General features: G+C 36.8%; 1 protein-coding gene across 1 annotated transcript; it reads left to right on the forward strand.

The window, feature by feature from the left end:
• Positions 1-2,333: 2,333 nt before the first annotated feature.
• On the forward strand, positions 2,334-21,280 carry DENND6A (DENN/MADD domain containing 6A; the record flags this gene model as incomplete). The annotated part of the gene is made up of 19 exons (XM_010010576.1): positions 2,334-2,372; positions 2,467-2,509; positions 6,163-6,275; positions 7,242-7,322; positions 7,693-7,798; positions 8,980-9,059; positions 10,550-10,612; positions 11,290-11,345; positions 11,687-11,809; positions 11,936-12,031; positions 13,612-13,706; positions 15,404-15,469; positions 15,564-15,628; positions 16,223-16,312; positions 18,186-18,239; positions 18,327-18,436; positions 19,029-19,131; positions 20,592-20,666; positions 21,160-21,280. Coding segments are annotated over 19 exons (1,579 nt in total), but the record flags the coding sequence as incomplete, so codon positions are not given.
• Between the last annotated feature and the right edge of the window lie 2,753 nt (positions 21,281-24,033).

Below are 24,033 nucleotides of genomic sequence, written 5' to 3' on the forward strand. Positions count from 1 at the left end.
GCCCGGCGGGCCGGTGAGACACAGCCCGGGGCTGGAGGTGCCGGCCGGGGTGCCGGGGAGTCGCCTCGTGCCGGGATTTGATTTACATCCATCATCTTCTCGCTTTGTATACGAATAGCACTGATTTCCGTGGCATCTAGATGTTTTTAAGAGTTTAAGGTAGTGTAATAATGACAATGCGAACGTAAGTAGTCTTCGTAATTAACAGGCTCTTCCAGATCGCTGAGGTCTTCAAATAAATTCTCTAATGTTCAAAGCATTTTCCTTGCACCGTTCATGGATGCCAGACTGAGACACTGCCGCAGGCTGCAGGTGCTGAAATCCTGCTGCTCTTTGCCGTTTTGTGCAACAGGCAAACATCTGTGAGACATTGCTTACGGAAACACACAGGGGAACCGATTAGGCTGCAAAACAAACTGGAAAGGAGAATTTCACTGGGACCAATTTCACATCCTGTTTCACTCTATTCCCTAGATGACTGTGCAGCGCACAATTGGTGGGCAGGGAAAAATGTCCTTTTTTTCCTTTCTTTTTTGTTGTTGTTAAAGTGGTGCTAGCATAACTGTATGGCAGACTGGTCTAAAATTCAACCAAGCTAGCTATTACAATATTTAAAATATATAATTGAGATGCATTGTTGGCTGCAAGAGAAATGCAAATAAAACCCAATCCTACTGTACTAATTATTCACGTTATATTCACTCGGTGTTATAAGGTGTTGTTAGGCACGAAGACAAGCATTTCTTTATAACCTGTGACTTGAGTGGGTAACATGCTCGGTGGGTGAGGGAAGCATGGGGTAGCCACTGTCCTGTCTGCAGACAACTCTTGTTAACAGTTCTCATTAATTTTAGTTGAATGGATGCACAAATGAAACTTAAAATGTCTATATAATTAAGGGCTGTTTTTTTTCAGTTACGTTGCTGCAGGAAGAGTAGCTTGTAGTTTCGCTTGAAATTCTGTGAAGATACACCAGCTAGTGAGCAAAAGGAGTATGAATTCAAGGCTGGCCTGTACTTGAGTAATCTGACAAGGTGCAGCTCATCATTGTTCACCTGCTGGAAGAGTTACATTTGAGTGTACTGCTTGGTGTATGATAGCATGGGAGTATGTTAAGAGATTAAAAAAGATGATGATGCGTTTACTAACTGCAGTATGCAGGTGTTCCACTTGTATGCCTACTTTTAGCTTTAGTTATAATAATAGTATGTTGTATGGTTGGATATCATTGGATCAAAGACTGAGAGTAAAATAAATGAATTGGAGACTTAATGGCCCAGGGATAGAAAGCCTGCTTAGTCAGAGGCCAGCCAGTGGAGGTATTGGTTATTTTCTGTAGGGTAGGACAGCGTTATGTTATCAGGAGATACATTTGCTTATGTTTGTCAAACAAGATTAATTAGGTAACTGGATGTTAGCAGTGTGGTAATATGAGGGCTCCAGAGGAAGTCAGTGTTCTTGCATTGAACTTCTGTTCTTTGAGAAGTTCCCATCTATGGAAGCACCGAAACCTTTTTTGAAATATCATCTTTGAATTTATGTTGAACTTCCTTTGCTTACAAGTTAGCCACGCATTTCAGTAGTTCTGCAGGATTTGGGGAGGAACTTTCAAGCTGAAATTGAAATATTTCAGGTTTGTCCTCTTTCCTGTATGTTCTTTTTGCACTTACTTGCATAATCACTGATGTTGTACATCCAGATTTTCTTTTCAAATGATGGTACTTCCGTATCTTGCATTGTGTTGCACTGGTTTTGATTTCTGTGTTGTAATACCGTATTAAATAAATTTGCTTTTTTCTTTCTGTGAGTACAAAAACTATGGCTTTTTGAGTGGATTCCTTCAGCTTTCACAGTTTCCAGCTTTTATTTGGGGTATGTGTTCACCCTCCAAGAGTTAGTGTTAATAGAGAGAGTGTTTAGCGATTGAATTTTGATTACTCCCACCTAACTATCCATTGAAACAGATTTTGGACAATAATGTCTTGTTGGCTTTCTATGAAATTATCTGCTGCATTTTGTATATACAAGTTTAAAGGATGTCATCTTGCTCTCTTTTGAAACCTGTTGCACTAAAAATCTCAGTACTCTGAATTCTCTATGTATCTCTATGGTCTCCGACTGGCATCCAAAATACCTTGTAAAGATAGGTGATCAAGTTAACTTAAAAACATAGGAAATATAAGAACAGAGACATAGTATTAACAGTTTACCACTGAAAATAGCCTAGGACTAGCCAGGTAGTGGAGTATCATATCACAGAAGTGTTTAATAGAAGCTTACTGCTTGTACCCAGTTTATTTACAAATAAAATACTACTTTTTTTTTTCCTGTAGGTAATATATCCTCCACATTCAAAACTCACAGATAAAGAGGTAAGTCATGGTTCCTAGATAAATACATGTAATTTGTTTTTAGTTTAACGATTTCAGGAAATATAACAGCTCTTTTCTTTTCCCCACCCTTTAGAAAACCAATATTTGCTATTTGTCTTTTCCAGATTCTAATTCAGGTAAGTGCTTCCTTCACTCTTTGGTCATCTGTTGTTGGACTAAGCTATGTTAAGGCAAGATAGAATTTAACAGTGTATACTCATGATTTTAGATTAAATACTTATATGAATATCTTAATGCTACAATACAGAAAAGTTGCAAATAAGGTCAAATATAAAACTGTACTTGTAATGTAGTAAGGTCTTAGAAATCTTTTTTCTTCTGCGTAAGTGAGATATCAGGAATGTGAATGTATAAGACCTTCCAGAGGACGCACATGCAGACATTTCAGAATGCTTTGCAAGTAAAGAATGAACATCTTGAATTTGCTTTTAAACAAAGTAATGGTATTGTCATCGCAGAGAGAAGTGTAGGCACAAAATTGGAAGGGTTTAATAAAACAAATGGAAGGGATATGGACACCCTTGCTCATAAAGGAGTTATATGTTTTTTAAACTCATAACAGTGAAACTGACTTTTAAATTCAAAGACATTTAGAAAGAACAATTGTAAAGGGAGAAGCTAGGCTGCATCTTCTCTGTTCTTGATCCTTCTGTTGCTGTGTGTGGTCCTGCTTGCTAAATTCTTCTTTAATCTAAACTACTACTGTTCTGTTGCCAAAGAGAAACTGGAGGCCTGTGGTTGACGACTTGGACCACCTGCAAAAAGAAGTGCAGACACTTCCTTTTGCATTTTTTTCTTTACAAAAATCAAAACCTGTAGTAACAGACTTGTCTCTGTGACTGCTCTTACTCTTTCGATGGTTCTGCAGCATAACAACTCTGATACAGGGTGACGCAGCTGTGTGCTTTCAGTGTGCCTGTGAGCACTTCCTTACAGAGTATCTTGGCTACTTTCTTCCTTTGTTTCAATGTCATTATAATTAAGATATTTTCTCTGGTTTTTATATCCTGTATGTAAACAGAAGAAGAGCTTCTTTCTGTTATTGAAAGAGAAGATCTTCTTATTACTCTTGTTGTTAATGGTGTTAAATCTGTCCAACCTTCAATGGGTGTATTGAAGGTACAAATTAGTGCATTAGGAACAAAGGCTGATTTTTAACATTTTTGGTGGGGTTGTTTGTGGTGTGGGGTTTTGTTTGGGTTTTGTTTGTTTTGGTTTTGTTTGGGCTTTTTATTTTGTTGGTTTGGGTTTTTTTCTTCTCTCGGTAAGAGTGGTAGTAAAGTTATTTTAGGCAGAATAGATATACGTAAAGAGTGTTTACTTGCAGGAAAAGAAATCCCTCCTTTTTACTTTTTATAACGTCCCTACTAAGAACCTGCAGGTCATTGATCGCTCTTGGTAGACTGGAGCTTGAAATGATGTAGAGGGATTACCTGTGCGTTTTAGAAATTAGCTGGGAGTGTGCTGTTATAATTAATTTTTTTCATTTTAGGCTGTACCATTAAAAGGAAAGCTCTGTGTAATACCGCAGTGAAGGAAGTTACAGCTTGCAGCTAGATCTGAGGTCCATGCCTCCTGGCTGTTCATGGCTCAGAAGATTAATTCAACCTCTTTTATTTTTTCTTTTACAACTGCAAATGGGTATCATTCTGTCATTCAGGGATTTGCACTGGCTGTGAATCTGGGGGGGGGGGAAATGGATTTAACCTGTCATGACACTAGATTGTGACACCTTTTGTGTTTTTTAAGCTAAGTTCTCTATTACAGTTATCTTTAAAATAATGATTTTGCCTTTTCTGCATAGTTAGTTGACAAAAGAATAGACATTTACCAGTCTTCTCAAATTCTACATTCCGGAAGAGCTTGTTAAATAAGAAGCCATCATATGCTGGATGATATTTCAATATAGTAATGATGAAGGGTAATTTACCTTCAGGTTTTCTGTGTATAGCTTATTATAATAACTTTTTTTTTTTTTTTTTTGCTTTGGATGGAGGGAACCAGCTATGAAAACTTGCAGCAAATATTTAGTGCTGTGTTATTGGCAAGTGCTGTGTTTTTTCTTGTTACAATTGGATCCATATTGATAAGCGCTTGCTTTAGTTCCCTGTTTGAACTGGATGGTTATCTCACCATACATGTTTTTCTACTTTTTGTTTTGTCTTGTTTCATTGTGGGTTTCCTCCAGCTTCAAGGGCTTCTAAGACTTAGACCTGAATGTGCTGAATGTGCTAATATTCATGCACACTGACAGCCAGCGAACGTGACTGTGGGTTTGGGCTGTCTCTGGGTGCTGTAGCAGTACGTATGTGACTGAAAGAGGAGATGAAATTGAGCTTCGAAGTCTGTAGAATATTACTTGGAGAATGGAGCTCTGCCTTACTGTGCGGTCAGTTAGCACTGGCTGATGTAAGACAGGACAGCTGTGAAGAGTCAAGATGCTCCTTAGAAACTTAATTTTCTTCCCGGAGGTCTTTGCAAATTATGTCCAAAAGCTGTAAGAGCAGAGTGCTCATGAAGCATTTAAACATAATACCGAGAAGGAAGTGTCCTTTGCCAGCTGGAAATTTACTCCTGTTAACAGTAGCTACAAGATTAATAGTAGATTGGGTTTTAGTCATGAGCAGTTACATTGTTACAGTGAAGACCGCCTGCTTGCCACAGGTTGGCAATGCTCAGGAGATTGTCTTTCAGTTGATTGTGTTCCTGTTAATAACACTGTGTTCCAAAGGGACTTTTTATTACAGGTTTACTAAAATAAGTAACGTATCTTTGTGTTCTTCAGATTCTAACAGTCCACCTTATCACTATTCCCGTGAACAGCACATTCTGTTCAGCTTATGTAGCTTCTACTTGAACTAAAGTCTGTTTGAAGTTTCTTCTAACAGGAGACAACATTTGTGATGGTGAGGGAGAACAGCCATGAGAGTATAAGTGATACAAGTCCTGATACTGCAGGTCTCATGTTCCACCTGCAGAAAATTTCTTTGATATCTGATACAAACTTAAACCAAATTTATTTCAGACTGCAAGTAGTCAATATACTTAGTTACATTTTTCTTTCAGAAATTGATTTTGATATAAATGAAGGGAAACTCCACTCCTTGGCAGTATTACTGGGAAGTAGTACTCAGTTTTACTTAGTTGTCTGCAGTTAGTTTTGCAACTTTCAAAAATAGTGAGTCTTACACCTGCACAACATAATCAGCATAATACACTCTTATGGTGTGCCTCTGTGATATGAACTGTTTGGTGTCAAAATAGGCTAAGTCCAGTAATTAAACAGAGAAATGACATGTGGTTAAGATGATCAGGACTACACAGGCAGATCGGTAAAATGTGTAATAACAGTAGGAGGTTTTCAAGGCCAGGTTGGACGGGGCTTGGAGCAGCCTGGTCTAGTGGGAGGTGTCCCTGCCCATAGCATGGGGTTGGAACTGGATGAGCTTTAAGGTCCCTTCCAACCCAGACCAGTCTGTGATTCTGTGACAGTCATTGGCAGAGCTGTTTAAGGACATGACAGTTTAATAAACACACTGTGAGGCAGGCTGACTTCCCCCACCCCTGCCCTTGTTGAATACAGGATATTTATTGTTGCCAAAGATGCCAAATTGTTCATTTATAAAAATATAAACATAGAAATGGTCGCAGCAGTACAAGATAAATGAACCAAAACTATTGTACCTCTTTGTCTGTAAACAAGTCCTCATGTTAAAGAAGGCTCAATCTCAGAATACTGTACTTGTTCTTTATCTCTTCCCCTGTGTAGGCTGTCTTGGGGACACACAATTTTGTTTTAGATTTCGACGGTCTCCTGGAAGGAAAGTCTCATTCTGTTGTTTTCTGGACCAATTGGATAGAGATCTACCAGTTTACTTAAAGGTTGGAAATAAGGAAAAATGAAGTTAATTCCTTGTGGATAATGTTAATTTATGGGTCTTCATGCTTAAATTTAATGCTTGTAAAACAGAATCTCTGAACTGGATGTCCTGAAAGACAAAGCTCAGCAAATGTTTTTTGTAGCATGTCATTATCATAACAATTAACTAAAAATTAGTTCTGTTAACTATTCTGTAAGTTTTATGACTATGGGGTTTGGATTGCAAGGAATTAAACTGAAGATCACTCTGATTTGGTTACTGACTAGAAACCCGAAATCTGAAGAGCTTTATAACTTTAGAAAAAAAAAACAAAAACAAGGAAATGGAGATGCCTTTCTCTGTTTCCACCCTTCATTTTTTCGAGGATGGAGCCTTTACTTAGAAGAGGTAATGGCCTAAAAGTTGTTCTCCTCCTGTCCGTATGGAATATTGAGGCCTTAGCTGTGGTAGTTGGAGTCTGATTCTGGTTATGTGGCAAATACTTTAATTCCTGTTTGTAGGAAGGATGAAGCTGATGCTTTATCTTTGAAATGTGAGAGCATGCTTCTTTAATACTGCAAGAGCCTTTTATAAAAAACTAATACGTTGAAAGACTAGTTTTTACCTTTTCAAATCAGGGCTTTAAGGTTTTTAACTGCTAAAATTGTTTTAGTGCTACTTTGCGAAATTATGACTTGATTCATTCCTCAGGAAATTACTTCTATTTTTGCTTTCATGTCCTGTCAGGAGACTGTAGATACAAAAATAGTAAAGCCAGAAAGCTCAGCTGTTTGCACACGCTGGTGTTTTCTCTTTGAAGTACTTATTAAAAAAAATAATGCCAATAAACAGAGTAATCTTTCTAGTTTATTGTATCTAATCAACTTTGGAGCTTGCAGGGAAATAAGCTTTTAGAAAGCATACAGAATGCTATATAAAGAAGGACAGCATAAGGTTGTTGTATTGAATTCTTTCCTTTCTTTTGCAGAAAGATCCAGCTTATTACTATGGCTATGTTTATTTCAGACAAGTTCGAGACAAATCATTAAAAAGAGGCTATTTCCAGAAGGTAATTTAAATTCTTTTAGGAAAATGTTAATTCAGAAATTAGTTATTTTTCAGTGACCTCAGAGGAGCAGGAAGAATATCTTGCTCTCAACTCAATTCATTGTTGGTTTATAGTAAATTGGCTCAATGCTACATCAGCTATGCTACGTTCCAGGTGCACTGTCAGAACAGTTTGTTGTTGTTTAAAATTAAAAAGTTGGGAACTTTGGGGAGTTGTTTGTTTGCAGTTGCCTGTAGTCACATGTGAGCTTGACTTGCATGTGTGAGAAGAATCACACTTGACGTTCTCTGAGGGTAACCAGTAGAACTGCACTAGAACTGAGTGGAAACTTAACTTACAGTTATATTTGTGCTCTGTTACTCTATTCCAGTCGCTGGTCCTCATCAGCAAGCTGCCTTATGTCCATCTCTTCCGCACCATGCTTAAGCAAATAGCTCCAGAGTATTTTGAAAAAAGTGAAGCTTTCCTGGAAGCAGGTACTGGTACTATTATGTTGTTCTGGAAATGCTCTTAGAATATCACATACTTCTTTTAGAGAGATACCAAACACCACTGTCATATTCTAGTTTGTGTTTCTGTCTTCTTGCAGGGTAGAGGGTTGAAACTTTAGCAACCTGGCTTGATTTCTAGATCATTGAACAGAGCTAATCTAATTTTGGGTCCTCCATGGGAGAGCTGAAGCTCTCCCCTAAAAAACACCTAGGGTTTTGTGGTTCGTTTCAGGACCACTGTTCAGCTGATGGCAATCCTTAGTTTGCAGTCTTCAAAATTGATTCCTTTTAGGCGTTCTGACAGCCTTTAAGCAACTGTACAAATGTCATCCTGCATGGGGGGTGGTGTGTGATTTTTTTTGTTTGGTTGTTGGTTGGTTTTGGTTTTGTTCTGTTTTTTCCTTTGAGCAAAGGGAAGAAGCAGCAGAGCAGCACTGGTAACAGCTGCCTCAGCCTTACTGTAGAACTTTAGGAGTCAGAGAGGGCCAGATGGGAAAGTGATTTGCTCTTTGCCTAGAATTGTCTAGTCCTTGTGCTGTGTCTGCCCTACAGAACATTCATGTCTCTGTGCTTTCACCAAGTGGTAATTTGTAGAAACCGTTCTTGATGAAGGAATAGTATTTTTTTAATGACCTGTAAAGAAACAGGGGGTTTTGACAGATTGTATTATGAACAAAATAAGCTCTGCAGAAACTACTAGAATTAGTAATGATATTCATAATTATTTACAACAAAATGCTGAAAAACTTTCTAGCCAAGCTAGAAAGGCAGCTTTTTTTCTTAACTACTTGTGTTTATCTGTTTTACAGTGGCTAATGTGTGTAAATGTGCATCTTCTTTTCCAAGTTTCTTAATATGTACTTGAATGTTTTCTCATAAAACATTTCTTCAACTAATTGCAAGTCTAGTCATTACAAAAAAAAAGGAAGACAAGAGGATACTGTTTTCTTGAAGTAAAAAAACTCTATAGTCCTAACCAAATAATACATTAAGAAGCTCAAAAAGGCTGTAAAACTCCCTTAGAGTTTAGAGTGCTCAAGTGGTAAGTAGCAGTGTTGTGGGCTATCAGCACTAATTGAAGATTGCCATGTACACAGAAGTGACTGCAGTATCATGGGTTATAGCATATATAAGCTTGTTTTAAATTATACTTTATTTTCTTTAAGTTTGTAGCGATGTTGATCGTTGGCCACCACCAATTCCAGGGAAAATACTGCATTTGCCTGTTATGGGTATTATAATGAAGGTAAATACTCCTGCACTTATTTTTCTCTGAGGGCGTTTTCCCCTTTGTTTACTTTGTAGGTACTCACCATATTCTGCCTTGTTTTCAGCATCTCCTATTTCAGAATAGGAGTGGATGTGTACTTGACTCAGAGTGAAGGTCTGGGAGATCTTGATTAGGTTCCTCAATTGGGGGAAGGAGAGGAGGATCTTATAGTGCATAAGTTAACATGTCATTTTTGTAGATATGAAAAAGCAATGCTTCAATACAGCTACTGATTGCAGTGTCTATATTATCCTTTGGGGATTATAGGAGACTAATGCTAATTATATTTGCCAAATCAGACATTAAGTAACACTTCCAAATACTGAGAATTAAGTTCCAGTCAAATTAAATATATTGGTGAAAATCATTCTTGTTCCCAAAGTTTGACAAGTAAAATTATTTTCTGGGCCCCACACCAGAAATTAATTTTTTTGTCTATTGATAATTTTCAATGAAAATGAAATATGTCTGAAGAAAGCTATTAAAGGTGTATCTAGTGCATGGGGAGGAACTGTAGAGGTTGAATGATGCTTAGGAACTGGGCCTCTGGGAGCCATAGCATCTTTGTATGAAATGCAATCAAATGGATTTCATGGATCTAGAGGTTATAGTTGGAAGTACATTCTTAGTAGATACTCTTTAGTTTATGGCTAGATGCATGTACATCACCAGGGAGAGGGAGGAGAAGTTTCTGAAGCTGTTCTGAAAGCACAGATTTAATAAAGCAGTGCTCTGGATGCTGGGTGATAATGGTGAGTGTCAGATATGTCTTGTTAGGGTATTGTCTGATTTCTCTTGGCTGTAGTTCTTATCCATGAGAGTTGAAATTGCATCCCTAAGCTGAGTAAAGGCATAATTACTGTCTTCAGTGATATTGCCCCTGGTTTTTCGCAGTCTAGGCAGTCATTTTTAATTGCTGAGTATAAATTGCATCCATTTGTGCACACCAGTTGCCAGTGTGATTGAATTTGTAGCAATCACGACTTCTAGATGCAGACTGAGGTCAGGAAAATGTATGTATGTTGTTCAGTCTGTTTAGATTCTGCCTTATACCCACCAGGATGTCTGATTTTAAGAGAGGAATTTTTCTAAAAGTAATTCTGTACCACCTTAAAACCCCACAACCTGATTTCAGATCATTCTCTCCAACATTTAAACATATTTTTATTGAAATCAGTTGTGACTAATGTTATAATAGTCTTTTTCAACTGAGGTACAATTTTTATGTTCTAGTACTCAATTGACAATGTAGTAGTGTACATAGTGTTGCATATTGATTTCTATAGTGATGATCTGAAGTCTTCAGCTATGTATTCACTATTATGTGGTTGTTCTGTAGAGATAATCAACTGTCATACTGTAGTATATCATCTTGAAATGTTACATCTTGTCTGTAAGTCAGCATTTTAAGTCTCTGCTGAAATTGATGCAAGCTAAAAAAAAAAATCTTTCTTTTTCTTTCCTAGTTGCGAATTCCAACATACCGTGACAAGCCTGGAACAACACCAATAGTACAGAATATGCACCAGGTAGAGATTAGATGCTTCTATTGTATATAACCTCAAGTCAGAGCCGAGTATCTGCCTTCATTCTTTTAGGTTAAACTTGTTCATAAAAGATTGATAGCAAATCCTCATATACTTTGATAATAATGAAATCCAGAGTCTTTGAAACTTTTGAGTGGCGGAGTCTAGAGTTGGATTCTTCATAGAAAAGGTATTCTATCCCAGTTACCCCAAGTGCTTTAGAAGAGGCATGTCCAGCTCCTGGAAGAGGATGGTTGGCCAACAAAATTAGTAAACTTGAACATCCTTTTAATGGGTGAAACTATACTAAACTGGTTTGGGGTTGGGGTTGGTTTTTTTCTGAGGATGAAAATTGAGTTAAATTTTTTTAGTCATAGAAGGTGGATATAAACCAAATCTGGGCTTTCATGTGCTATGTGGCTGTTGTTTAAAACAGCCTCAGTATTTTCAATCTTTTCTGGACTGAAAGTCACATGCCTGTAGATGGTGTGTGTGTGTTGGGGGTAGTCTTTCTTTTACCACACAAAAAGAGATACTTGTGGAGATGATGTATATACTGCAGTAGTAAATAATTAGGGTATATACCATCTACTGTCTGTAAGCATTTAAGGGAAACTGTTTCATTTAATACCTAGGAATTCTGATGACTTAAAAAAACCAAGCATTGCGATGTCTTTTAGGCAGATGCTCAGATCTCCATGGCTTTACCAACTGTTCATGAAGTAGATCTTTTCAGGTAGGAGTTTGGACTGATTTATTTCTAGCTGTGAATTCCCTCAAGTCAAAAAAGTGTGATGGTTCCGTAACAAATATCTTGTAGCTTGCAAGCTAACATTTATCAGTATTGTTTAATATTCTTTTTCTGTAAAGCTGGCTAAAAATCAGTACAGACAACATGGGGGCTGAAAGAGCAATAAATAAGCAAATTAATTAAATGTTCCATTTTACAAAAGTATTTTGTATATTTCATATGACTGTTAAACACTACTGCAGACTTCCTTTTTATCCAGTTCTTAATCAAATATATATATCTTCTGGTTATGTTAAGTGTATTAAAATACCTCAATCTGGTTTTAGGTGTTTCTGTCCAGTGTTCTTTCACATCCAGATGCTTTGGGAACTAGTACTGCTAGGAGAACCACTTGTTGTGATGGCACCATCACCATCAGAGTCTTCAGAAACCGTGTTGGCACTTGTTAGGTAAATGTCATGGAGCTTCCTAACTAATGACCAAGCCATTGTACATTGATCTGAATATAGCAAAGCATTACAAATATTAGATTTTCCACTGTATACATCCAAGCTTATCCTCTTTCTACCTTGCAGTTGTATTTCACCATTAAAGTACTGCAGTGATTTCAGGCCGTACTTCACCATACATGACAGTGAATTCAAAGAATATACAACTCGCACACAAGCCCCGTAAGTAAATCAAACTTTGTTGTGAAGGTGTTGCTCAAAGCTACTCATAACTTTGTTTTAAGATACTGCTTAACTATTCTGAATTTCTGTTACTAGAGAATTACACTTATACTCCTTATAAATAAGGTTTGCCTTTATATAGTGCAATAAGTAGCTGGTTTTTAAGTTTTTCACTCCAGTTAGATAGCATCAAGAAGTTATGGAACAATGTCATAATTAAACTACATTTGAGTTTCATAGGATAGTTGTGTACAGAATAAGTTTGGCTTTTCCAGAAGGGTTTGTCTGTGCTACGCCAGGTCCTTTATAGCTCCTTGGGAAATTGTTCCATAATTGTTTTTAGTTTTAAGCAATTACTAAACAAAGTGACTTCTAGAATTCAACATCTATATAGCTGTTTTGTAAAGTTAATCCAATCAGTGTCGTAGTTTTGACAATAATGGAAAAAGCAAATATATTTTCCCTAAATTTATTAGGAAAATGTTGTAAATCGTTCAGAAATTAAGATTGTTTTTTAAGAGCATAAGTCTACAAAAACATTTCTGTTGGAACTGCTTTGACACACTTACTTCCCCCCTCCCCTTTAATTGTAGCCTTTATTTTGAGAGCACACACCTCCAGTATTTCTTATTGTATGTTATTTAAGTGCAGTTTGAGTTGGGAATGGAGTGCATGTGTCAGATTCACTGATCTCTATATGTTTTTTCTGAACAGGCAGTGGTGGTTGTTGTGCTTTTTGTTTGTTTCATGGTTTGGGGTTTTTTTCCCAGTTTTTCCTCTAAGCAAAAATATTGCCAGAGATACAGCAGTGGAAAAACACACAAACACAGGCACTATGTTCCTGATTGTATTCCATGGGTTATGCAGTATATAATTTAGTTTCTAAAAATAATTGCAGGAAGAATTTGGTTAAACTGTAGTAACCCATGTTTAAAAATTGCATCTGTTTAGCAGAATAGCAAGGTTGTTCAGTATGTGCATTAGGATTTGAAACAAAGCTGGAATTGCTCTGGCTTTCCTACAGAAAACAGAAAGGAAAGATGGCAAACAGGCTTTTAAAGCAGTGGCTCTGAGAAGGATCCAGATGATGCAGATTCTGTGTATTTTATTATCTTTAGTGAGAGAGGAGCAATTTGATGGAGCTCCACTAAGAAGTTTCATGCATGCAGCAGTCACACAGTACTGGGAGTTTGTGGTAATCTAACCTTGAAAAGTAGCAAATTGTCTTTCAAATATGGGTCAGATTCCTGCTCATTTGAAAAAAAAAAAAAAGAAAAGCCAGACAATAAATCAGATAATACCTTGTTCTCATCATTGCACATGGACAGAACTTAGCCAAGAGTAAGCAGATATCATCGCTCTTATTGTCTGCTACTGTCTGGACTTTATGACACATCGGTCTTGCTATTTTCTTAAAGTTAAAAACTGACAAACATGCTGTGCTTTTACATGCAACTTAGAATGTAACTCCAATACAAAAAGAAAATAATTTCAAGTTAAGAATTAAAGTTGACCTTTTGTTATTCATTAAGACAGAAGCTCCTGCTCTCATATTTTAAATATTGTCATTATTTTTCTAGACCATCTGTCATTCTAGGGGTGACAAATCCTTTTTTTGCTAAAACACTTCAGCACTGGCCTCACATTGTCCGAATTGGAGATCTTAAACTTCCAGGTAAAGTACAATATCTTCTACAATTCTGTGTGACAAGATATAACTGCGTGCTTATTTATTTACAAGCATATGTAATTCAATTAATTTAGTTTAATATGAATGGAATTCTCATGGTTGTAAATCTGTCAAGTGAAATTAGGCTCTGCAGTACTGTATGTCTTGTGTTGCCAAATCTAGAATATTAAATGCAAAAGGTGATAATACTCATTAGTAATAATGTTTTACCTTTCACTCAATCCTGGTTTTGAATTTCTACCAATAATGTATTAAAATGAGAAATACAATTTATTACTGATACTAATTTTAGGGTGGAAAGAATGTACTAAATTAATCACAGGAAGTGCACAGAAAGCAAGACCCATGTGAATGCTGAGTTTGAATGCTACAGTAATATAAAAGATTGTTTGTTTGACAGTATTTTGATAATATAATTCTCATCTGGCAGTTTTCCAGTAATTACGGAATTGTTCAAGTTGGATGATTTCCTTACATGATTGAGGAAAATTTTAATGTGATCTTTGGATGACATGTCAATTGCTCGCCTGTAATAACATACTGCAGTACTCTTAATTGCTGTATGAAATTCCTAAATGTAGCTGTTTGTTGTGACAGTGGGAATGCATAAATACCCAGTTAGGATAATACACCATAAAATTAATTTTTCTAAAATAAGTTACATTCCATTCCTGAATACACCAAATGAATTACGATTTTGCTTTACTTCAAAATACCATGCCTGTTCCGGCTTCAGAATACCTGTGGGGTTTGGGGAGGGCTTACCTAGCTGCTGCATAGTTAAGTTTTGGAAAAGAGAATCTTAAACTATAAAACCTGTGCAAAGCCATATACACAGGTTGCTTTCAAATTTGAGATACAGATTTGCATGGAATTCTAAAGTTTTGGTGCAGCTACGTGAAATGCTTACCCAGGAAGTTCCAGAGATGTATCTGCCCGACCTGCCTTTAAAAATTTGAATTTGATTTCTTTAGGAAAGAGAAAGCTTGTGGGTTTTTTTTAAATTTTGGGGGGGGGGCAAGAGGGTGAAGGTGGTGGTGTCCTTTTCCCTTTTCTCACCACTCTGCAGTTTCAATAGCAGTTCATACTGTTATCTTTTCTGAAGTTGAGCGTCCAACTATATTTAAAAGAGGAAGGTGCTGCTGAGGTTACAAGACTGTTAACAAGGGTTTAGGGTGTTCTGGCTGGAGAAGGATATGTGAAAAAAACAAACAAAAACCCCTCGGTTTGGCCTATGGAAAAGGAGACTGAATTAATTTTCTTGCAACACTTAATCCATGGCTACTGCTTTAATTTCTTGTATACAATTTTTAGTTTGGCTGAGGTACTGAAGATAGGTTCCTGAAAGATTTACCCTAAGAGCAACGAAGGAAGATGGAATAACATTTGTAATTAACGGAACAGTCATTCACTGCTAATAGTATTTTTCTTTGGCTGCTTTGATTGGGAAGGTCATCCTTTTAGGGTTTTTTTTGTTTTGTTGGGGTTTTTTTGTAAAATGAAAAGCCTGTATGGTGTTATTCATGTTTACTGGATGTCTCTGGATATATACTTGGATGCTTGTCGGAGTTCCTGATGCTTCTTACAATATTAGTCTTCTATGCAATGTATAGCACATCAAGTGTAGTAACTAGAAATAGAGATGGAGGTTTCAAGTAAGGTGGCTTTAAATGTTTTGGCAGGTGAAGTTCCAAAGCAGGTGAAAGTGAAAAAACTGAAGAACCTAAAAACTTTGGACTCCAAACCTGGTAATAAGTTGCTTCAGAGTTAAATTAGCAGTATGTAAATTGTGAAAAGCATACCCCATTTTTCCTTTGGCTATATGCTGCTTTTTTTCTTTAGGTGTTTATACCTCTTACAAGCCATACTTGAACAAAGATGAAGAAATTGTTAAACAGTTACAAAAGGTAATACTGCAAGTCTCTTTGAATGGAAACTGTTCTGTGTACTCTCATACAGTGTTTTAATGTAAGGCTGAGCTCTGTGTAACTGAAATGAAACTGGGTTCTGATTCCTTTGCCCCAGTTCATAACTGGATAGATGCACAACCTTGTCAGCAGTGTCCATAACAACATGAATGGCAGAGCTCAAGAAGTTAGCTTAATAATTTGGAGAACTGATCAGTTCATCTGTTCTGGGTTTTCCACCCTCTGCCATCTCCCTCTAGTCTCTTTGGTCTAGAATCTCACACGTGAGGTGTGTGAGAACCAGAGCTTCCAAACTTTAACTATTTATAGAAATCTTTATTTCCTTGAATTTCTTTACATGAAAGCAAAAAAGGAGCAATGGAAGGGGTGAATATCCATGCAAAAAGACTTGGTGCTATTGTTTTTCTTTCCTGGTTCAGGGTAAGGGGTGCTCATGACAAATGAATACAGAAACACTGGAATAAATATTCTTTAAAAAAAAAAAAACAAACAAACAAAAAAATAACACAACTACTTACATATTTTGGGGTAACAGACTTATTGTAAAATATAATTCCTTTTTTTTTTTTTAAGGGAGTACAACAGAAGCGTCCTACAGAAGCACAGAGTGTGATTCTTCGGCGCTATTTTTTGGAATTGACGGAAAGTTTCATTATTCCATTAGTGAGTTCTTAAACTAATGGGGTTTTACAAACGTAATAATGGAGTTTTGGTGTTACTCTCACTGAGTAAGTCCAGGAACTGTCCAGTAATTAGCAGTGTACCCCTGGGGTCTCTTGACTTTTCTAGAATAGTGCAGACTTACAATTCTTTAATTACCATACTTGATATAAAAATTATGAAGGCCATAGCTTAATGTCAGAAATGAAACATTTATCTAGACAAAAGGTTCACATCTCAGGAAGGAATGCTTCTTTGTATATGTGGCTAGAAGGTGTTTTCGGATGTTTGCTTGTGATATATTATATAGCATTTATGCAGTGCAAAACTGTGTGTGTATTTAAACACGGAGTAAGAGGGAAATGTCTTTAATCCTTCCCCTTGGAACCCATATCCACTGTTGAATTATTTTTTTTATTTTTTTAAGTGGAAGAGTGTTTCCCTTGCCCTTGGGAAATGTCAATAGTGGAAAGGTAGACTTGAAAAGTGCTTTGTAATGAGAAGAGCTCTGTAAGCATGTACTCTTGCAGCAAATTCCTATTTGCTATGATAGTGGAGGGGACACGAGAAGGTAAGCTTTCTATTGACAAATGAAAGATCAACCAATTCGACTGGTAAATTAGACTGGCTTATTTTTTCCCTTAAGTATTTATTCTGTCTTCTAGTGGTAGTATTTTTCCATGCAATCATTAAAGTTTAGAGAACCTTTCCCTTTCCTAGTTATATTTGTGCACCCACTGATATATGCTTGCAACTATCTAGCACATCTCAGTTCCTTTCATCTGTTTGTCCAGACAGAGCACTTCATTACTTGTCCTCTAGGCAATCAGTTTACTTCTCTTACTTCTTTGCAGACTTACTTATCTTTGCAACTCCATTTTTGCCCATGGTCTATCTAACTTTCAAAGAACAGTGTCTATCTCCAAAAGTAAACAATTTGGGTTTTGTTTTGGTTTTATTTTGTTTGTTGATTTTAGAGGTTTTTTGCCACTGGATTACCTGCAGTAGACAAATCTGAACAGTCAAACCTCCTTGGGCAGCTGTTTGATGGCTGCAAGGCAACTGTTTCTTCAGATTACTGCAGTATTTGCAGGATAAGAACTGGAAAAAAAAAAAGATTATTAGGAAATTCAGCTTTATCTCTGTCTCATTTCCTGTTTGGAAATGTTAATGGCAAACATGATGTAGCGGGAGCTACAGAATTTGCTTTCTCTTACCTGGTCTCAGTTTTCCTCATTATTACTGCTGTTCAAGAAAAAAAATGGGCAGATTAAATTTAGTATGGATGGCTATTTCGAACACTTCAGTACCTTTGGGGAAAAACAGCATGTACAGAGCTCTTCACTAGATCATAAAACCAGAGATGAATTTAGGTTAACTAGGGCATCTGATCCAACCCCACTGCTCAGAACAAGGCCAATTTGAATATACAGCTAAATACCAAACTTTGCTTTACAAGTATGGGCATAAGCTTTTGTATGAGGGACTTGGAAAAACACTTCCAGACACTTGATATGAAGTGGGATCGCTGTTTGGAATCGCCTGTGATATGAGGGTACCTGTCAGCAAAAGGGAGAGAAATGATTTACAGGTGGCTGGAGTACAGGATATATATATTCCATGTACACGTTTGCTTCCTGTCCTTCCCCTCGTGTCCTTCTTGAGTCTTGCTGACATAATGCTCTGTAGTTGGGAAATACAAATGGTATTAGATAAGCGCCTTCTTATGCTCTCATGTAGTAAATATGCATGGCCCCACCCTGTACCAGTACTTAGAAGAGAATATACTATGGTCACAAGTGATAAGTAAACATACACGTGGATTGTGTATCTTTAGTACTGGTATGCAAACAACCTTTCTTTTTCCTTTCCCTAGGAACGTTATGTGGCAAGTCTAATGCCTTTGCAAAAATGCATATCACCATGGAAGGTAAGGAAATGTAATTCAAATGAGCTGGAAATTGGTGATTAGAGAAAACACTTATGGATGTGAATGATTATCTTTTTCCTTCCACAGAGTCCACCACAGCTGAGACAGTTTAGCCAAGATGACTTCATGAAGACACTGGAAAAAGCAGGACCACAGCTCACATCAGGTTTAAAAGGGGACTGGATAGGACTTTACAGGTCATTTCTTTCATCAGCATAAAAAATAAATTATATAAATGAAGACAAATCAGTAATAGGAACACTCTTTTCCTGAACAAACCTCTATTATCAGTATTGATTTGAGTAAGACTTACTTCTAGAATATATGCTTTAATAGGAATTGGTAGTGCTTAGTATACTTTACTCATTTACATTTCTCTGTAACCTGTTAATGGTTTTCATAGGGTGCTGCTGGCACTGCAGGTCTCTGTATACCAGTATTATTTGTGGTTTTATTTCTGATTCTAGCTTGATTTGCCCTTCCAATCAAACACGAAGATAAAATGGAGAATATTTCAAACCGAGCCTCGCTCTTTTCCTGGAAAGATTCCTCATCTTTATTGTCTTTCAGACACCTTTTTCTTTATGTTGTTTTCTCAATCCTTGTCTTGATTAATAGAAGCACCTGTTACACTCACTTCAGGTTACTTTTCTGAAAGCAAACAAAAAAAGTGTCCTAATATCTTCTTCAGCCTCAAACATAATTACTTTACATTTGATGACATAGAAAACAGTGTTCCTAAAACTGTAATTAAAATACAAAATGTATTTTGCTTCTGTGTTTTACCAGGCATTTTTTGAAATCACCAAACTTCGACGGTTGGTTTAGGAGCCGGCAGAAAGAAATGACGCAGAAGTTGGAGGCCCTTCATTTAGAAGCCCTTTGTAATGAGGTTAGAAAAATGTGGGCTTATGATTATATTTACCACATTATAATAAAAATATGTTCTCCTTCAGGTCAGTTTTACTCCTGCTGTTTTCAGTGATTTAACATAATACCAATTTTAAGTCTGATCTAGCAAAACTTGATTTTGTTAACCAAGTACAAGCTAGAACTAGAGCAAAAGAGAACAATAGGAAATGCTGTTCACTTTTTTATAACAACTGCTGTGGGGTTTATAAAATGTATCTTCATTACTTTTTTGTTGTGTATTTTAAATATGAATACACACACACCAAAAGGTTTTTCCTCATATTTGATACTGTTATTTCATTCAGCTTCCTTCCTTGGCATTTCATTTGACAACATGTTTTTAGTTGTGATATAGTTTGTAGCTTTGAAGGTGGGCACTATAGAAAACTGACAACTAATTAGATAGGCATAGAAATAAGCCTACAACTGATCCATAGTAGTTGAAAGCTGAGAAGTGAAATCTGTTCATTGACATAAAACAAAATGCCACTTAAATGATCTTATGTTGTAGGATCCGTTCTTTACTTAAGAAGCTGAAGTGTAATACATAACACAGTGTATAATTTAAGTTGGAACAGCTGATAAAGGAAGGTACCATGAGAGGAGAAGAGATTGTGCAGCTAAAGAGGGAATGGGAAGAACAAAAACAGTCAATACCACAGCTTTAAAACAAACAAAAATTGTGCTGGTTATTTTCAAAAAGTCACTGATTTTTATCCCTTGCCTTGTCAATTCCCAAACATTACATCGTAGCAGCCGAAATAGATTATTTGGGCTGCTCTATTTGAACAGGTTGCAGGGCAGTAGCTAGGTCAGTTGTATCACCTAGAATCTACCTGACTATATTTGATGTTAACCTATCGCAAAGAAAAGGAAATGTCACAAACTTATTTACTGATTCTGCTCCTTATTAGTCTTTTCTTTAGATCCAAGTGTTCACATCTTTTTGTACACGAGCAAATGTCTTTAATAGGGGTGGGGAACAGAACTTCCAGAAGAAAATTCACTTAATGGGTATATTTTGCTAGTTATCAACAACATGTTCTCCTTTAATGCCCTAGAAACAAGAAGTGCTGCCTGGAAACTTCTTAATAATTCATGGTGCCGGCAGGTCTGATTTGGTGACATTCACTGCACTTTGCATTGTAGGTGCTAGTTTGGAAACTAAGCCTGTTTGGCATGGGTTTTTTTCATTTCTTTCTTTGTATTGTGATTGTGCGTTGGTCTCCTGTTATGCTGAGTCCTGGGCAAATATGCAAATAAAGCAGATGTAGTTCCCAGTAGAGACAGTGTATGTGTAAAATGAGTTTTGTAAATGGCATGAGAATAAGGAAAAGGGGAAGACAGACCCATTCTGAACAGTAGGTGTAAATTAATATGACTTTTGAAAATGTTATATGTTGCTATAAATATTACAGTGTTTAATTTTTATTCTTGTAGAACTTGGTTTTCTGGAGTCAGAAGCATACTGAAGTAGAAACGGTGGATCTTGTCTTAAAGTTAAAGAATAAACTGGTAAGTAACTGAATTGAACATGGGCTCAAATTCGCATAACTTAACTAGATGCCTACAATAGTGTTTATAGGTACTTCAGTGAAAATATTTTAAGATCTAGGTAGCTTAAGGAATCAGTCATTCAGGTTTTTAAAACAAGAACAGTTCATTCCAGCCATGCCTGAAAAGTCAGCTGGCTTCCCAACAGTGTCCAGCGATGTTGGAAGCATCATGCTGATCTCATTGTTTTAAAACTAATTGGAACTTTGTGGTTGATCTGAGTGGGAGCAAGAGTGAATCCTCAGGAAAGAAGACCAAATTGTGGTTCCTGAAAGTCCAAATCAGTGTTAGCTCGTGCTGCTGTGTGGCTGTTGAGGAGAACTGCTATTGTCCAAGTTCCTACTCGGTCGGCAAGTGAGCAATTAATTTTGCAGATCTGCTAATATATCACTTTGGTGTATCTTAAGGTAAAATTACATTTTTAGTAGAAATCATGGTTTATGTGCCTTTGCAGTTGCAGGCTGATAGAGAGCATCTTCCTGTGAAAACTGACACACTGAAAAAGCTGCAGACACACATCAATGACATTATACTAGCACTTCCAGATGACTTACAGGACATCTTGCTCAAAACTGGTACAACATGATTTCTACTAGACTTTTTTGCGCAGAAAACAGAAGGCAGATTTAGTTCCACAGAAGACAGTGGCTTACCAAGTTGGGAACACAGCTCTAAATAGTATATTAACACTACAAGTGGACTGTACTAATTGTGTAGCCCATTATACTATTTTCACTGTTTCTTCCACTTAAATACCAATGCAACTAAAAGAATTCCTGTGTCTAATAATGTCTGAAATAAGTGCTCTTAAAGAAAAACCTGTGGGCATATGAAACTATACCACAGTCTAGGACCACAGTGCAGTGCTGGCATTGCAGAATGTTTTCCAATTGGTGCTGCTATACCCAATCCTGTTAACTCAGGGGTAAGCAATATTGATCCTGTACTGTCCTGTTGATGTAGTATCTGATTACTTTTTTTTTTCTTCTTTTAATTTTCATCTAGTGATAAGTCCAATTGACATGGACTTACCACTATGTGTCTTGGTCAAAATACATTATAATTGAGGTATTTTACTAGAAAATCATTGCTCTCAAAACTGTTTCAGGGACATGTGAAATAATCAGATCCATTCTTAACTTTCTTCCTCCTTCTTAACCATCTTTCCAACCACATACTAATTTAGCATCTTTCAAGAAGAGAAGGCAGCTGACATTTCCTGAAGAGAATTCTCTCCCATTCAAAGTCAGTTATAGAGTGCTCTTACTCACATGCCTTAAATATAAAGTAATTGTATACTAATTGGTGGTTTTTAAACTGCTGACATCCAGGATTTAAAGCGGATCACTAGTGTAAATGTAAGCATGCAGTATTCATCACAGGAAATAAACACAGTAGTGTTCTAGTATGGATTTTAAAATCAGTGATTTCAGTAGAGTTAGCTGATACAAAATCTGTTTCAGTTGGAGATCACAGCTGTCAGCTCCTGTTATTTCTTTATTTTTTTATTTACTTAAGGTGTTTGAGGAGGTAATGGGGCTGGAGGGAGGAGATGTTGGCTTCAGCTGAAAAAAGCCTATGGAAAGGTCAAACTGTGGCATGAAAAGTTTGTAGCATGGAATTGTCAGTATATGCGTATAGCAGACATGCATAAAGGATAATTGCCTCTTGAGTATTAAGCAACAAGAATGTGATGTTCCTCTTCTTGAGCAAGTTTCAGTAGTATATGAGAACTCAGCTGCTCCCCATGCAGTGTTGTACTTTGACCAGTTTCAAGAAGAATAAAGTTAATGCTGTGTACACATAGCATATGCTTTATATGACAAGTGGATCACAGTTACACAAAAACCAAACAACTCAGCTTTTAAGTGCTTGGATAGAATTTTTAAAAACTTAAGACATAATCCTGCTATAAGAATACGCTTTTGTATGATAAATATTTCATACCATCTTTCTAAAAATATCTTATTTAGATATAAAGTGTCACAACGGTATTTTTATGAAAATGATGTATTTTAATACTGTTATGGTTTGTATACAATTACTCATGACCAAAAGTTTAATGTTTCTATTATTTCACTTAAACTACACCACTTCAGCATTAATTTCTAACTTGCAGATTTCTTTTTGCACACCCTGATAAATACCATTTCTAATCCATAAATCGGTTAAGTGGCCATTCTTATACTAAATTATCTTAAATATTTAACCTGGAGCACTGTGTAGTTTCTTGGAACTTTGTGAACTGGTAACTATGGTAACTATCACATGACTGCAAATATGTATTTTTGTAAAAGAAAATAAAGGGTTTGATTTTTATTTTTTCTTTGGAAGTTACGTGACTTGGATAATGGGTGTGGGTTGGTTGATTTTCTCCTCTTCTGGGTCAGCAAAGCTGTTCAGCACCTTGTAGAGGCTGCTGCGTAGTTTGTCTTGAAGCAGCTTTACCCATTAGGTGACCAGAAATACCTGCTGTGATGAGGTGGTGGTAAAGTTGGATCGTGCATCATGGTTGTAGTATGATAAAGCTGCAGGATCCTCAAGAACGCAAGTGGCAGGGACTGGTTTCCGATCAGAATGTATCTAATCTTCAGTCTATTTCCTGTACACATCTGAGAGGCCCTTGAGAAACATGGTAGTGGGAAGTATACTGCAGGCAGAGCTCAATTCAGGTTTCTTTTAGTGGAGTTGGTATTCATTTAAATCCCTGAGGAACTGGATGCTTAAACAGAATTAGAATTTGTAGGTATGTATACACATGTTGTTTAGACCAAGATGGGAGAAAGACCCTAAGTGAAAGAATACCTGGATGATTAGAAGGGGTCCTAGAAAAGAGGTAGCAGCTGTTCAGTAAAGGAATGCTAAAGTATTCAGTAAAGGGCCCCAACTGGGTCATCAGGAGTTAAGACTGCCTCACGTAGTGTAACAGGACAGTAAACTGGACATGCATAAGCTTTGGGACGCTGCAGATTTGTTTTAAACAGTGTAAAAATAATGCCAAGAGCCAAAACATGAGATGAAGTTCAGTAAAACATGGGAAGAGGTGCAGCTAGTCCTTGAACGGTGTCAACACCCATGACAGGAATAGAGGACAATGAATCAAAAGTATGTTGTGAATAATAGTTATGTATGATTATACAGCGCAGCCACTTGTGTTCATGTTGACTACTTCTAATGCAAGTGTTTGTTAGATTGCACTCAAACTACTGAAATAATCAAAGGTATCTTATTCATGACCTAGCTATAGCGAGAACATGCCAGCTTGGAGGTCTTAGGAAGTTACTTCAGAAAGTCCACATATTTTGTAGTACACTTTATCTCAGCTAAG

This window comes from Nestor notabilis, unplaced genomic scaffold (assembly GCF_000696875.1).
Source record: "Nestor notabilis isolate BGI_N333 unplaced genomic scaffold, ASM69687v1 scaffold31652, whole genome shotgun sequence".
NCBI classification, from domain to species: Eukaryota; Metazoa; Chordata; class Aves; order Psittaciformes; family Psittacidae; genus Nestor; species Nestor notabilis.